Source organism: Perognathus longimembris, chromosome 10 (genome assembly GCF_023159225.1).
Source record: "Perognathus longimembris pacificus isolate PPM17 chromosome 10, ASM2315922v1, whole genome shotgun sequence".
Taxonomy (NCBI): Eukaryota; Metazoa; Chordata; class Mammalia; order Rodentia; family Heteromyidae; genus Perognathus; species Perognathus longimembris.
The window spans coordinates 38,218,375-38,235,738 of NC_063170.1; the positions used below are offsets into that span (position 1 = coordinate 38,218,375).

At 38.1% G+C, this 17,364-nt stretch overlaps 1 protein-coding gene across 5 annotated transcripts in view; it reads right to left on the reverse strand.

Annotated features, from left to right (window-relative positions):
* Ankrd28 (ankyrin repeat domain 28) overlaps positions 1-17,364 on the reverse strand; it is a 143,523-nt gene that overhangs the window by 50,702 nt on the left and 75,457 nt on the right. For all 5 annotated transcript variants that reach the window (XM_048355909.1, XM_048355911.1, XM_048355910.1 and 2 more), the window contains 2 exons: positions 5,453-5,523; positions 1,027-1,227 (listed from right to left, as the gene is read on the reverse strand). In XM_048355909.1, the coding sequence (XP_048211866.1) occupies positions 1,027-1,227; positions 5,453-5,523 (272 nt within the window). The remainder of the gene's footprint in view (positions 1-1,026; positions 1,228-5,452; positions 5,524-17,364) is intronic.

A 17,364-nucleotide genomic window follows, 5' to 3' on the forward strand; every position in this document is an offset into this window, starting at 1 on the left:
ATTTTGAGATGAACATGGGGATAATCTCTTCTCAAAAACTAACATACAGCTACAAAAAAAAATTACTGGTTAAGTTAGTCTCAAATGTTCATTTATCTTTGGTTCAACTAGTAGAGGTTATAATTTGAAAGATACTAATATACTTTGGTTGTTGTTTCGTTTTGTTTTTTGCTATTCCTGGGGCTTGGACTCAGGGCCTGAGCACTGTCCCTGGCTTCTTTTTGCACAAGGCTAGCACTCTACCTCTTGAGCCACAGCACCACCTCCAGATTTTTCTGAGTATGTGGTACTGAGGAATTGAACCCAGGGCTTCGTGCATGCAAGGCAAGCACTCTACCGCTAAGCCATATTCCCAGCCTGATATTAATATACTCTGGAAATACTAATATTCTTATTAAATTGACAAATCTGTTATCAGAGTTCTACTGACTAAATGCTGATTATAGTAAATTGTATGAAAATGGACTTTTTAGTCAAATGTGATGGTTCATGTTTGTAATCCCAGCTATTTGGGTAGGGGAGATTGTGAGGACTATAGTTCAAAGCCAGCCTTGGCAAAAAATCAGCAAGATTCCTATCTCAACCAAAATGATGGCCTTCATGATGCACATCTATGGTTCCATATATATGCAAGAAGGATTATGATCCAGATGGGCCATGGGCAAATCCAGGCAGACAAAATTATTTTTAAATTACCCTTCTCTGCTACTATCCTTCCAAGAGAATAGTAAAACTTCATTCTCCCTAGATTCTTTTTACAGTGATACAATATCCTTTTCATGTTGTTTATAACATTGGCCAAATTCTTCATCATTCTAGGTTAACTCTGGAATTCAAGTGTATAGGTAGCATGTACTAAATGAATCTCTAAATTTGAAAGATTTGTCAGGAAAAAAGATGGTTCATTAAAGGCAAAATCTGATGAAAATAAGCAAAATAGTTATGCTTGCTTTTGCTATGGAGTAAATGGCCAAAAAAAGGCAAGCTCATTAATAAGGCAAGCTCTGTGTAACTGAATGCACCCACCTCAGTGTGTCCACTGAAAGCAGCATGATGTAATGCAGTTCTTCCTGCTCGGTCAGATACATTTACATTGCTCAGGAGAGGCACCAAGGCTTCCGCACACTTCACAGCTTTATTAGCCGCAGCTATGTGTAAAGGAGTTTGCCAATTTTTGTCTCGAGCATTCACATCTGCAGAATGTTTCAAAAGTACCTGAACTGCTTCCTAAAGTACCCAAGATAAATAAGACAATTGAGTTAATGGCTTTAAAAATTATTTACAAAAATGGTTATAAAGGAAATTTAAAAAGGAAATTTAAAAAGGAAATTTAAAAATTCTGGCAGGTTGCCCTAAGTAGGAATTCACTCAAGAACACAAAATATTTTGAATTAAAATACTATTCATAGGGGCTGGGGATATGGCCTAGTGGCAAGAGTGCTTGTCTCGTATACATGAGGCCCTAGGTTCGATTCCCCAGCACCACATACACAGAAAATGGCCAGAAGTGGCGCTGTGGCTCAAGTGGCAGAGTGCTAGCCTTGAGCAAGAAGAAGCCAGGGACAGTGCTCAGGCCCTGAGTCCAAGCCCCAGGACTGGCCAAAAAAAACAAAAACAAAAACAAAAACTATTTATAGACATAAAAAGATGCACAATGATGAAACAGTCATTCTTTCCCTATTTGAAATACAAGAATGAGGCTGTGACTCAAGTGGTAAAGCACCTGCCTGACAAGCAAAGGCCTAAAATACTTATATGTTGAACAAGTTTAAGGAGATTTGCTGCTTTAAAATGGGATTATGTAAAAACAGAAATCTACAGCCTTTGGCTGAAACACTAGTTAAGAGTTAAGGCAAGAGTTTAGTGACCAAGGAGATTTATCTATCAGAAGTATTAAAAAAACCTCAACACCACAGTGGTAAAGTGAACCAACAATAATGGCAGGATCCCAAAGAATGCAGCACATCACCAACATTAAGCAATATCACAAACAGAATCTAGCAATTTTTTTCTCTACGTTAAATGTAATTGAAAATAAAAAAGACCAGAACAGAATTCTACCTTCAGTTCTCTTGTTTACAAAACATACTACTGAAGTCTTATAAAACTTGACCTTTGGGGTTCTTATAATCTGTAAAGCCAGGGAGAAGGAATATCACTTGTTTTTTTCAAGTTTTCTTTTTTTTAAATTTTTAAATTTTTGGCCAGTCCTGGGGCTTGGACTCAGGGCCTGAGCACTGTCCCTGGCTTCTTTTTGCTCAAGGCTAGCACTCTGCCACTTGAGCCACAGTGCCACTTCTGGCCATTTTTCTGTATATGTGGTGCTGGGGAATTGAACCCAGGGCCTCATGTATACAAGGCAAGCACTCTTGCCACTAGGCCATATCCCCAGCCCCTCAAGTTTTCTATAAGTTACAATGAACTAACATATATGAAGAGTGTTACAAAGTACTAGCTACAAATATATAAAATACCAAGAAATAGTAAACCATATACTCCTAAATCATCAAAGCATTTTACCCCTTTAAAACAAAAAGTAATCACAATCATTTGAGATACGGGAAAGAGCACAAGGATTTAAAAGGGGTGGTAAAAGGAGAAAAAGATACCTAGAGCAACCTACTGACTATATATAAAGAAGTCAGGCAGTTAATCAAAGATATGTGGACGCCTGTGATTTCATAATTCCATTCTAGGTATTTACTCAAGAAAAATAAAAACAGATCTATCCTGGATGCTCCTCAGCAGGAACAGATGGCTCTGGTGGCTCATGCCACCAGACCATAGCTACTCAGAAGGCTGAGATCTAGAAGATTACAGTTCAAAGCCAGAAAAGCAGAAAAGACTTGAGTGATTACATCTCCAATCAACCAGCAAAAAACAAGGATAGAGAAGTGGCTCAAGTGGGAGAGCACCAACCTAGCAAGCATGTGGCTGGCCCTGATTCAAATTCTGGTACTGTCAAAAAAAATGGAAAAGTAAATGTCTATTAATAAGAAATGAATACACAAACTGACATGTATTTGTATAATGATACTACTCGGTAATGAAAAGGAATGAGTTAACAATGAATGTAATATTTCTTTGAAAATGAAAAGGCTATAATAACAAAATACTGAAGGCAGATTCAATGCCCAAGTTACCGGGATTCCTTCAATGAATTATGAAATAATTATACAGTGTATGTGGAAGAAAAAAACGCAATTGGATATTTTGAATTTATCTCCGTTAAACTAATATTGAATGACATTCACCATTTAAGAAGTGAGGCCAGGCACCCCATGGCTCACACCTATAATCCTAGCTACTAGGACCTTTAAATGAGGTTTGGAGCCAGCCCGAGCAGGAAAGCCTGTGAGATATTTGTCTCCAATTAATCAAAGAAAAAGCCAGAAGTGGTGCTGTGGCTCAAATGGTAAAGTGCTAGCCTTAAGTAAAAAGGAGCTCAAGGACAATGTCCAAGCCCAGAGATAGAGCCCTAGAACTGACCAGAAAAAAATGAAGAAGAAAGAAGGAAGAAAAGAAGGAAAGGAAGGAAGGAAAGGAGGGAGGGAGGAAGGAAAGAAGATTAAGTAAAAAAGTCTGATGGATGAAGGTGTGTAAAATATTTTACTACCAAATAATAAAATAGAATACACAAAATTGTGTTTGTTCTGTGTGCATAAGAAAGCACAGGTATTTGCATAAATTATACAGGAGAGAAAAACAGTACTAAAACGTATTTTTAGTACTAATCTGCAAAGTTATAGAACAGAGAGTAAAAAAAACTATAGGAAGTAAACTTCTTTCAATGTTGTTGTTCGAGACAATTTCCTAACCAGATATATTTTACATAAATTTACAACAGAGGAACAAAAATATCTATAAGAGATGGAAACAAAATTAAGCAAACTGATTGAAGCTGAAAATGCTGTAATAATTCCAGACTTTTATAGCACCACAATCTGACTACACCTAATGAGATATGACAGAAGTGGTATGTATACGCCCTAAAGATAAAATGGAGAAATATTTATAAAATGTTAATTATATTTTTATCATCAGGGTATTTTTTTTATTATCAAACTGAATTACAGAGAGGTTACAGTTTCATACATTAGGCATTGGATACATTTCTTGTACTGTTTGTTACCTCCTCCCTCATTCCCCTCTCCCCCCACCCCCTCATCAGTGGTATTTTTAACTTAAAAAATCTAAATAGTTATACAAAGAAAGGAGTTGCCATTAACAAGCAGTTTATGAATACAATGTATATTTTTTCATTCTTTGTCAGTTGTGGGGCTTGAACTCAGGTCTCAGGCACTGTCTCTGACCTCTTATGCTGAAGGTTAGTGCTCTACCGCTTTACTTTGTGCCACAGCTCTACTTCCAGCTTTTTTAAGTGGTAAACTGGAAATAAGAATCTCATGGACATTTCTGCCCAGGCTGGCTTTGTACTTGTGATCCTCAGATCTCAGGCACCTGAGTAGCTAGGATTACATGCATGAACCATCAGGCCCTGAAATTAAGCACCTAAATAAACAATTTTAAATCAAGAAACCCATTATTTTGTACAATAAAAAAAAATATAGTGGGCCTGGAATGTGGCTTAGCAGGAGAGTGCTTGCCTTGTATGCATGAAGCCCTGGGTTCGATTCCTCAGCACAACATAACAAAAATAGCCGGAAGTGGCGCTGTGGCTCAAGAAGTAGAGTGCTAGCCTTGAGCAAAAAGAAGCCAGGGACAGTGCTCAGGTCCTGAGTCCCAAGCCCCAAGACTGTCCCCCCCAAATAGATAAATAAAATATATATGTATATTTATTTATTTATTTAGGTGAAAGAGGTACTCTTAATAATGTACTTTACAAAGCAGAAAAATGGCAGAAAGAAAAGACAGTCCAGGAATTTTGCCCATCACTGCTATTTAATGGGGAGTGGTATTGATTCTACTTGCTTCAAAATACCTATCACAAATACATATCATGAGGACTACTAGATGAGACATAAAAATATTTTGGAATAATGAATGTTCTCTAAAAATAAGTTATGCTGTTGAACAAATATATATGGGGCTGTAAACAAGTTTTACATATCCAACTGGTAAAAAGAAGTTATTTTTTTTGAAACTTGTTATTAACTATTTTAAAATAAGATGATGACCTGATCACAGTCATCAAAGCCTTGGCAGTAAGCTACTGTGAACCAGTAGAGAAAGCCTCATTGAGAACTGTAAGAAAAATAATTTATCTTATATAGACGGACAGAAATAAGGGCTTCTACTCGTTTACTTCATACTCCTTAAGAGATTTTCACACAAAATGAAACAGGTACAATAAGCTTGTTTATACAAATTCTGAAATGAAATTCTGAATATTTCAAGTTTTTTCCTTCTGAAAATACAGAATTTGAATATGGACTCACAAAAGCTATTGTACTTTTTATATTCAATAAATTTACTATAAGAAATGTCATACCTCACTACAAGATGCAACTGCTCTGTGTAAAGGTGTCAACCATTTGCTGTCTTTGGCATTAACTCTAGCTCCTGCAACAAGAAGAAAGAAAATAAAATTGAAATATTTTACATAAAGTATTTTAATAAATCTTTTGAAGCACTAATTTATATGTAGACCAAATCAAATCAGGCAACAATTGAAAAATAATTTTAAGCTTTCTGCCAATAAAATACACTTAAGTTATCAAACAAAATTATCCTTTTTAAATGATGTAGTGGTCCAATAAGATTTAGCTCTTTTTTTTTTTTTTTTTTTTTTTGGCCAGTCCTGGGCCTTGGACTCAGGGCCTGAGCACTGTCCCTGGCTTCTTCCTGCTCAAGGCTAGCACTCTGCCACCTGAGCCACAGCACCCCTTCTGGCTGTTTTCCATATATGTGGTGCTGGGGAATCGAACCAAGAGCTTCATGTGTAGGAGGCAAGTGCTCTTGCCACTAGGCCATATTCCCAGCCCGATTTAGCTCTTTTTATCAACTATAAAAGTATCACCTTATATTTAAGGTAGAAAAGCCACCTTTATACAGAGCATAATAAAGGTAAAAATCAGACCCCACTTTACAATAGGGTTAAAAACTCTAAATATTTAAAAAAGTGAACACAAAACTACCCAAAGATAAATTATGGACTGTTTAGAAGTCTTTATTACATTTTTCTTTTGGTGCCTGTATTGAGCTCTTAAGTATTTTTGTTTTGCTTTCCTGCTCAAGGCTGGTACTCTTTATCTTGTGCCATACCTCCACCTCCAGATTTTTGGTGGAGATAAGAGTGGGTCTCATGAGCTTTTCTGCATAGGGTGGCTTTGAACTGAGATCCTCAAATCTCAGCCTTCCAAGAGGAATTAACCACCAGCACCTGGCTATATTGTATTTCTTTACTAATGAATGAACATGCAATGAGGTAATATAATGCCAAAATAGTTCTATAGCTACAATTGGACGGAACTTAAGTGTCTTTCTTGGTTACACCCAAGATTTAAAGAAAGAATTTTTCAAGAGAGCTGATGGTTCAGTAGCCAGTGACCTGTAATTCCAGTTATTCAGGAGGCTGAAATTCAAATGAGGATAACAAAACCAGTAGGAGCAGAGAAGTTTGCAAGATTCTTATTTCCAAAAGTACTAGGAAAAAGCTGGGCTAGATTTGTGGCTCAAGTGCTAAAGCACCAGCTGAATAAGCAAGATGAGCCAGCCTGAGGCCTGAAGTTCATACCCTAGTACTAGCAAAAAATAAAAAGTCAATAGATAAAAGTTTTAAAAAACTAAATGCAAATAAACTTAGTAAAATAAGAAATATATTATATAATCAGGGTAAAATCAAGCAATGGAATAAGACAGGATCATTCTATGATTAAGTAGAGAAGAAATAGTTCTGGCTCTTGAATTTGGCCAACAGGTCCTATTCTATAAACCATCTTATAAAACCAAATTTTGTAACATTTTAGTATAAAGAAAAGCATAAAATAAACATAATACACAAAGCACAATGTCATAAATATATTTAGAAGATTGAACATGAAAAAATAAAGTGAAGTATCTACAAATGAAACAGTTAAAATTCTGAGAGTAGTTGAGTTCTTTCTTTGTGGCAGTGATGGTGAGGACATCCAAAAAAGCAAGAGCTAATGGAAAAGCTTTCAACACTCAGAATTAAGAGAAGGAAGGGACCTGGCCAAAAAGACCGAGTAGAGAGAATAGTATATACTTCCTCCACTCCCAAGACAGAGTCTTGTAATATACTACAAGCTGACCTCCTTATAAGCTATGTTACCAACATAATACCCACCCAGGTCTACATTTTTTGGGGGTGAGGGGCATAGTAGGGTTTGAACTTGGTAAGCTTTAAACTCATTGTTTAGCTAGACAGCACTGGGAAGACAGGTCTACTCTGCCACATCCAGCCTTTTCTGCTTATAGATTTCTTAAACATTTTTGCTGGGGCTAGCCTAGAGCCTGATCTTAGCCTCCCACACAGCTAGGATGACAGATGTGTACCATTGTACCCATTTACTGGTTGGAATGGAATCTCATTAACCTTTTGCTTGAACTGGATTCAAACTGTGATCTTCCCAGTCAATATCTTGCTCTGAAGTAGCTAGGATTACAATGTGAGCCACTAGTACGTGGTTTAAATTTTATTTTGTGTTGTTAGAAATCTTACTCAAAGGCTGGAAATATGGCCTAGTGGTAGAGTGCTTGCCTCGTAGAAATCTTACTCAATGTCTCATGCATGTTGGCAGTGTCACCACTGAGCTACATCACAGATAAGGACATATACTCAATGTAATAAATATCTGGCAACTATCTGCCAAACACGGTGGAGAAAAAGGCTGGTTTTAACAGCCTGATTACTGTATAAAGTTTTAGGTAAAAGGCAAAAACACATGCAGAAGAAAGATGTTAAATTCTCACTTGGTAGAAGGCTGGATCACTAGAAAATGTAAAAGACTAATATACAAACTATGATCCTTCATCCTCTTATTTGTTTAGGAATAAAATGGTTCTCTTTAATCCTTTCCTACATTTATTTTTTATTTTTATTTTTGGTCGGCTATGAGGTTGAACTCAGGGCCTGGGCGCTGTCCCTGAGCCTCTCTGTGTTCAAGGCTATAGCTTGCTCTATCAGTTGAGCCATAGCACCACTTCTGGTTTTTGAGTGGCTCACCATAGTAGTAGTTCACATACACATATATCTTAATCAGAATAATCATATCTTCTTCTTCTTTTTCTTTTTTTTTTGGCCAGTCCTGGGCCTTGGACTCAGGGCCTGGGCACTGTCCCTGGCTTCCTTTTGCTCAAGGCTAGCCTCTGCCACTTGAGCCACAGTGCCACTTCTGGCCATTTTCTATATATGTGGTACTTGGGAATCGAACCCAAGGCTTCATGTATATGAGGCAAGCACGTCTGCCACTAGGCCATATTCCCAGCCCCAGAATAATCATTTCCATTGCTTTCTTTCCCCTGTCTTCCAACTTTTTAAAATTTTTGGTCAGTCATGGGGCTTGGCTTGAACTCAAGGCCTGAGTGCTGTCTGAGCTCTTTTGCTCAATGCTAGGGTTCTACCACTTTGAGCTACAGTACCACTTCTAGTTTCCTAGTGGTTAATTGGAGATGAGTCTCACAGAGACTTTTCTGCCCAGGCTGGCTTGAAACAGTGATCCTCAGATCTCAGCCTCCTGAGTAGCTAGGATTACAGGTGTGAGCCACCAGCACTTGGTTGCTACAATTTTTATACTTATGTATCTACACACAGAAGAGTATGGATGAAGACACCTAGAAGAAACTATCCTACATTTTAAAAAGGCAAAGAATGAGGTCTCATAAGGGCCCTTCAAAAGTCTGTTTTAAAATATTAATTGAAAAAATAGAATGTGGTTGTTTTTATAAAAGGCTTTTTTTTGAGGTTACTGCAGATTATTTTTTTTTTTTTTGGTCATTGTTTGGCTTTCCTGATTTCAGTCTCCTTTCCCATAAAAAAGCTACTGGTTTTGTGGGTCTATTTTATACCCTGCTACTTTGCCAGTTTTAAATCAGTTCTAGTAGCTTGGGAGAGACCATAGGATCCTTTAAGTACAGAATCCTGTCACCTGCAAAAAGGGATAGTTTTACTTCTTACCTCCCTATTTGGATCACCTCTATGTTTTTCTCTTGCCTTATTGATCTTGCTAGGAATTCCAACACTGTTGAAGAGTAGCAGAGAGAGTGGACATCTTTATTTCATTTTTACTTTTAGAGGAAATGGTTTTAGATTTTCACCAGTAAGTATAATGTTGGCTGATGGTTTGTCAACATTTCATGTATTCCTAGGTTTTCCAGAGCTTTTATCATAAAGGAGTGCTGGATCATGTCAACAGCTTTCTCTGCATCTAGAGATGATTGTGTAGTTCTTGTCCTTGCTTCTGCTGATGTGTTGTAATACATTTATTGGTTTTTGTATGTTAAAGAAGCTTTACACCAAGCACTAGTGGCTCATGCCTGTAATTATAGCTATTCAGGAGGCTGAGATCTAAGGATGGCAGTTTAAAGCCAGCCTGGTCAGCAATGTATGTAAGATTCTTATCATGAATAAAATCACTAAAAGCAAAGCAAAATAAAACCGGAAGTGGAGTTATATAGGCCAAGTAGTAGAGCGTTATTCTTGAGCAAAAAAAGCTCAGGGAAAGTGCCCAGGCCCTGGGTTTGTTGTAGAGCTGACTCCATCTTGATTAGGGAAACATGGTAGGAAATGTTGGGGGGAATAGAGCTAACTCCATCTTGATTATTAGGTCAACCTGACTCCAAGATTCTGCTTCTGTAAATGGCTTGTTATTTGCTCACCCCCATGTCAACTTCCTAAATCTGTGCCATGCTTGCTTTGTTGTGTGCTCTACCCCTTGCATCAACCTCCTACATCTGTGAACTTATTGAGTGCTCTACTCCCTGCATCAAGCCTCTACATCTGTGCTATGCTTTTACCTTTATAAACCCCAATTTGAGGACTGCTCAGGGTCATGGTGGCAGCTTCCATGTCTGAACTGTGTCCCTGGATGGTCAGCCCGCTTTTTCACTGTTGCAGTTTCAGCTCCTGAGTCTGTGCTGCATCCCTGGCAGGTCAGTTTGCTTTTTGCTTCCCCAATAAACCCATCTTTTTGCTTGAGACTGTCTCTGAGTGGTGAACTCTTGGAGGGATGGGGAACCCCTCCTCCCTCGGACCCTCTAACAGGTTCAAGCCCCAGAACTGGCCAAAAGAAAAACCAAACAAACAAGAAAACAAACAAAAGACACCCCTTGGCTTTGCATCCTTGAGATAAATCCCATTTGTTCATAGCATTTCTTTGATTAGCTATTGGATTCATTTGGCCAATATTTTGCTGAGAAGTTTCACATCTATGTTCATTAAGAAGGTGTCTATAATTCTCTCTCCATGTCCCACCAGTCTTGGGACTTGAACTCAGGGCCTGAGCACTGCTCCTGAGCTGCTTTGGCTCAAGACTAGCACTCTACCACTTGAGCCACAGCACCACTTCCGGATTTTTTGGTTTATGTGGTACTCAGGAATTGCACCGAGGGCTTCATGCGTGCTAGGCAAGCACTCTACCACTAAGCCACATTCCCAGCCCTATAATTCTCTTTTCTTGATGTGTTCTTAACTTGTTTCAGGATGAATGTGCTAGTAATCCCTCACTTTCTATTTTATTGAAGAGGCTGAGGACCATTAGTGTTAGTTTTCCTTTAAAGGTCTTATAGAATTCAGTTGGGAAGTTATCAGGTCCTGGTCTTTTCTTGAAAAGGATGTCTTTTATTGCCAATTCAATTTTGTTACTTGTGATGGATCTGTTTAGTTTATTTATATCTTCCTGGCACAGATCCAGAAATTCCAATCCGGAGCATTTACCCAATAGAACATGAACAAGATTACAGTAAAGCCACTAGCACAACCATGTACACAACATTACTCAACATAGCCAAGACATGGAATCAGCCTAGGTGCCTCTCAATGGACAAATAGATCAAGAAAGTATGGGACATGTACATAATGCAATTTTACTCATCCAGTAGAATGGTACTACATCATTTGTAAGGAAATGGAAACACTTGGAAAACATATGAAGTAAGCCAGATCCAGAGAAATAAAAGTTGCTTGGTTTCCCTCATTTGTGGTAAACAGAATGCACCTATAAATTGATAAGAAAACATGTTTTGTGGTATCAAACAGTAACAAATGAATTAACTGAAGTATAATAGACTCTATGGAGAGCTCAAATAGTATGTTTTAGAAAGATTAGGTCAAAGCCCAACAAAATCAGCACCGAGAAGTGGGTACTACCAAGGGGCGAGGGTAGGGAGGAACCAAGGGGAAAAGGGTAGATGAATGAAGGGGGAAATAGGGGGAAGGAAGTCAAGAATTCATTGCACACAAAACACAAAATTTAGAAAAGGAAGGGGTGGGTCAAAGGTGGGTGAGAATGTTGAAGGGGGTATCACTGATTAAGATCTACTGTAGTCATAAGCTGCTTTGTTAAATGGTACCTCCCTTATACAACTACTTAAAAATAATGATTTTTTAAAAAGGCCCTCTCTATAGCTATAAAATAATATTCTTTAAAGTAGAAAGGAAATGCTTGTCTTCATATTTGCTTCCTATGCATATTAAAACCTCAGAGGAGTCAGGCACCAGTGGTTCACATCTGTAATCCTAGCTACTAAGGAGGCTAAGATCTGATGATCACAGTTCCAAGCCAGAATGGGCAGGGAAGTCCATGAGACTCTTTATCTCCAATTAATGACAGAAAAGGCTGGAAATAGAGCTGTGGCTCAAAGTCGTACTAGATTTGAGCAAGAGAGCTCAAGGACAGCACCCAGGCCCTGAGGTCAAGCCCCATGACAAAAAGAAAAGAAAAGAATAGAGGCCTTGGGTTCAGTCCCTGCTATCAGAGGATTTAAGAATATAAACCAATATAATATCCTACATACTTTCCCCACCCAAAGTTCATGTATATCAACTAAGCCTTTCCTTAACAAAGTAGCCAAAGCCTCTTCTTATCCATAAATATCTAAATTTGATATCCACCTTTCTAGGTTGGAGATATTATTTTCTTAAATTAAATGAAATAACACAAACAAGTGAAAAACAACTGCACAATCACCTTAAGTTTGTCCCAATTTGATGCCATGCTTAGGTTATGCAGAAAACTTCAGCTAATCAGCTTCATCTAACCCAGCCGTTGCATTGAATAAATTACTCAAATAAAATATACTATGAAACAATACCTTTTTGTTTAGTTTTGTTGGTGGTTGTTATTATGAGATGAGTCTATTTAGGACCAGGCTAGCCTCAATCTGCCTCTTCCTCTCTTCTTCCCAAGTGGTGGAATTCCAGGTGTGAATCACCATGCACAGTTAACAGTATGTGGGGGGATTTTTTTGTTTGTAGTTCCCCCTCCCCCGAAAAAAAGAGAAAGTCGGGCTGGGAATATGGCCTAGAGGCAAGAGTGCTTGCCTCGCATACATGAAGCCCTGGGTTCAATTCCCTAGCACCACATCTACAGAAAACTGCCAGAAGTAGCGCTGCGGCTCAAGTGGCAGAGTGCTAGCCTTGAGCAAAAAGAAGCCAGGGACAGTGCTCAGGCCTTGAGTCCAAGCCCCTGGACTGGCCCCCCCAAAAGAGAGAGAGAGAGAGAGAGAGCGAGAGAGAGAGAGAGAGAGTTACTTGAGGTGAGATCTCCAAAATATCTAACAGCTTGATGGTAGCAATAAAGTAATTTTAAAAAGGATTTACTCATTCTACTTTGGGCTCAACACAGCAATGCAACTTTTAGAGGTCTGCACTTGGAGCCTGGATGTTCATTTTGTTAATCACAATTCTGCCTCCTATGGTGGTTTGAATAACATAGAAACCATTTATGTGAAATGATTTCTATAGTCAGAAACTCCTATCAGGGAATTCCATTAACTTCAGGTATCATTCTTAAAGACAGCTAATTCACCTGAATTGTCCCTATTCAGTCACAAAGTACAGCCAAAAACTGATCCATTATCATTTTATCCTCTTTTCAAGTACTCAGAATAAAAATCCCCTTACATTTTATTTTAATTTTTGGTGCTGGGACTTGAACTCAGAAGCATGTCCTCTCACTTGGCTTTTCTGCTCAAAGCTGGCATACTGACATTTAAGCCACCGCTCCACTTCTAGCTTTTGGCTGATTAACTGGAATCTCTCAGATTTGCTTGCCACTGCTAGTTCTGAATTATGATCCTAAGATATCCTGAGTAGCTAAGATTGTAGGTGTGAACCACTGGCACCCAGAAAACTTCATACTTACCAAATACCAAGTTTACTGGTTATTATGAACTTCTCAGACTTCAAAAGTGAGATATGGCTGGGTACCAGTGGCTAACACCTCTACAATCCTAGATACTCAGGAGGCTGAGATCTGAGGAGCATGGTTCCAAGTTAGCCCAGGCAAGAAAGTCTGTTAGACACTTATCTCCTCCAAGTAACCACCAAAAAGCCAGAAGTGGAGCCAAAGTTTAAATGGTAGAGTGCTAGCCTTGAGAAAAAAAAGCTCAGGAATAGCACTAGGCCCAGAGTTCAAGCCCCAGAACCAGCAACCCTCCCCTTACCCCCACAGGTGAAGAAATAAATTTGTTGGAATGGATACCATGCTCTTCTTTAATATCATATCGATGAAGTAGTTTTTATAATCAATGTCAAGGGTCTTCAAACTGTTGTCCAAAGGTTACCAGCTTCCAAATTTGTAAATTTTTACTGGACCCCAGCTATGTTTATTCATGTAGGTATTAAAACTATGTAGCTTTTACATAGTTGTCAGAGCTTGCAAATACTATTTATCTGAAAATACTAAATACTATCTAGCCTTTTACAGAAGTTCAACAGCCTCTGACTTAGTCCAAGCACTTGAGTAGGAGGTAGTACTAAGATTATTTCTATTTGCATATATGTTAAGTAAGTATAATAAGTCTCACTAATCACTTTCTAAAACTAATCACTTTCTAAAACTTTGTGGTTTTTTTTTTGTTTTTTTTTGGGTGGGGGTGGTACCAGCCCTGGGGCCTGAGCTTGTTGCCTGTTACTGAGCTTTTTTTCTTTTGTGCTCAAGGCTAGTGCTCTACCACTTTGAGCTATAGCACCACTTCCAGCTCTTCAGTAGTTACTTGGAGATAAGAGTCTCATGAATTTTCCTGCCCAGGATGGCTTTAACCTGCAATCCTCAGATCTCAGCCTCCTGAGAAGCTAGGATTACAGGTATCAAGCCCTGGATACCCAGCTAAAATTTGTACTTTCAAAGAACTGTTTTCTCTTTTGCTTTTAAGTCACATTCACTAAAAGTCAACCCATTTCCTCAAATAGAAACAATGATTCCCTTGCTGCAATTAAAAGCACTGCCAAAACTTGTTGATTCTGTCTTGAGGTTGGAAGTAGAAAAAACAAAAAAATAGCTGCACATTCATCTACAAGGCTGGAAAAAGAGCTACCATTTTAAAGTTAACAGTGCATTATGGACACAGCTACAGTGGAGTGAAATTAAAACGCCCCCTTAATTCAGATACTGAAGTTCTTAAACCCCACAGCACCTCAAAATATGGCTTTATTTGGAGATAGGATCTTTAAGTTAATTACTTTTAAGATAATTAACTTAGAAGAATGTCATAGAGTGGGTTCAAATCTAGTATGCCTGATGTCCTTATATGAACAAGAAATCTAGACACCGCAGTGAAAACAAGAAGTCAGCTATTTATAAGCCAAGGAAAGACAGAGGCATAGACAGATCCTTCCCTAAATGGCCTTCAGAAGGAAACAATGCTGCTCTCACCTTATCTCAGACTTCCAGCCTCCAGAACTGTAAGAAAATTAAACAGCATTGTTAAGCTACCCAGTATGTGGTACCAGGTATCCCTAGCCATATTACAACAAGAGAGTTATATGGCTTTCAAGGAACCATACTAAGTCTAAATCCTGATGCCAGACTCTTCACATCTCTATTTCCTTATTAAGAATTACTATTTATAAATTACTATTTATAAAAGGTTCAGAGGCTGGGAATATGGCCTAGTGGCAAGAGTGCTTGCCTCATATACATGAAGCCCTGGGTTCGATTCCCCAGCACCACATATTGCTGTGGCTCAAGTGGCAGAGTGCTAGCCTTGAGCAAAAAGAAGCCAGGGACAGTGCTCAGGCCGAGTCCAAGCGCCAGGACTGGCAAAATAAATAAATAAATAAATAAATAAGAATTTTTGACTAAAGCCATTCACAGTTCATTTGGCAAAATAAATACATATGAATTATTGACTAAAGCCATTCACAGTTCATTTAGTAACCTAATACATGCAAGAAGCAATCTAAGGTGACAGAAGTCTGATATAGTTTTGAAGGAAAGCATTAAATTCACAGCTCCCAAACAACGTATCTATTCCTAAAAACCTAGAAAAGTTAGTCCTTAAAACAGAAGATTGTTAATAAAAGTGTTGTGAATGCAAAATTACAAAAAAATACGCTATGGAGGAAATACAGTATGATAGGTACAGGAAAGGGAAATTCAGTTAATGGCAGCGTATACACTGATCCTAACATGGAGATTGTTAGGGTTAACTTCTGATTCTTCCTTTTATTAGTAGTACAATTTCAGCTACAATGGAATACTTCTGACAGCTTTTCAGCTGAAAATTGCACTCCTAGTAAAAGCTACATGACTAGTTTACTTATTTATAATATTTTCAGAGTTAAGGATAAAAGACTAATTGTAGCATAGTAGTTGACATAGAGTAAGTCCTCAATGCTTGCTTTTAGCCCACTCAATAACTGCTAATTGAAGTAGATACAATCTTAAATATAAATTCTATGAGAGTAATTCACTTGTTTGATTACATGCACCATGGGAAAAAACATTACTCTCTGTCCACAATTTTTGAAGTTGCATCACATATAATTAAAAGGAGTTTCACCCTAAGACAATTCAACAAAATATAAAACAAGACGAATGCCATCTTCAATTCAACAAGTGATACCCAAAATATAAACATTAGATACCAATCACAAGAAAATACCAAAATGAGGAAGGACAGAATTAAGTGAAGCAGAAGATTTGTATATATGTCCATGTGTTCCTAAGTCCCTAGTAATCTTTTTGGTCACCAAGGGCTGTCTGGGAAAAACACAGTGAGAAAGCCAATGAAGAAACAGGCAAATAACTTCATTTTTGACAAATGAGATGGAGAAGTGTAACAGACCTCCACCAGTATATTACTGCCTAAAAGCCTTCTAACACAAAGGGCTGCTGAGTCACCCCAGCTACTTTTAAGTACATCAATAAAGGAAAGCCACACTATAGTTTTATAGGCACAGCATCAACAGAGTCAAGAACTTGGAGTCACAGTAATTCCTCCCTTTGTTTCTCGCAGGCATTTGCTACGTTGATTGAAAAGAGGAACATTCACACATGCAGAGTTCAGCACCAGTTGTGATTTCACTGAAGGGTCTCAGAATATAACTTCCATAACTAAGAAGAGACTGCTTAAATAAAACTTCAGACTGAACTTACATTTGTAGACATAGGCTGAGCATCAGTGACTGGAACTAAAAGTATTTTAGATTATGGAATATTTGCAGAAACTGTACAGGGCTGAGCATTTCTAATCTGAAAACACAAAACTTTGTGGTGTACAGCACTGAGGTTATTAATAACTTGAGCCATACTCTCAGCCCTCTATCCCTTTTTTTGGTTTGTTGTGGAGCCTGGGTGCTGTCCCCGAGTTCTTTTGCTCAAGGCTAGTGCGCTACCACTTTGAGCCACAGCTCCACTTGCAATTTTTGAGAGGTCAACTGGAGAGAAGAGTCTCACAGACTTTTCTGCCCAGGCTGGCTTTGAACTGCCATTCTCAGATATCAGCCTCCCGAGTAGCTAGGATTATAGGTGTGAGTCACTGGTACATGGCTCTGTACACCATCTTTATACTAACAATAAAAACAAAAAATTGCAAAAAGAGAATATTCAATCAGTAACTCATCTTTTACTACCTTGCTTTTCTGACAATTTATTTCTACTATGTAACTTAGAATTCATAATTTAGGTTATATTTGTCAATTATACTAGGTTTATAATAAAACTACTCACAATTTTATTAGAAGTGGGTTTACTAACTTTTAATTTTAAAAGTTAGTGAACACATTCTATTACCTGTCTTCTTACTTTTTATCTGTTGTCGATAAATCATGTGAGTTTCCTGTCTCTTGCTCCGGTCATATTCAATAAGGTATTATGCAAAGCTTTAAAGTCTGTTTCTTCAGCTTTTGTCTTTCTAGGTCATAGAAATAAACTATTTGCATTTCCCTTATGGACAAGTCTCTTATTTCAGAATGTAATCTGATTTCAAAACTGGTAG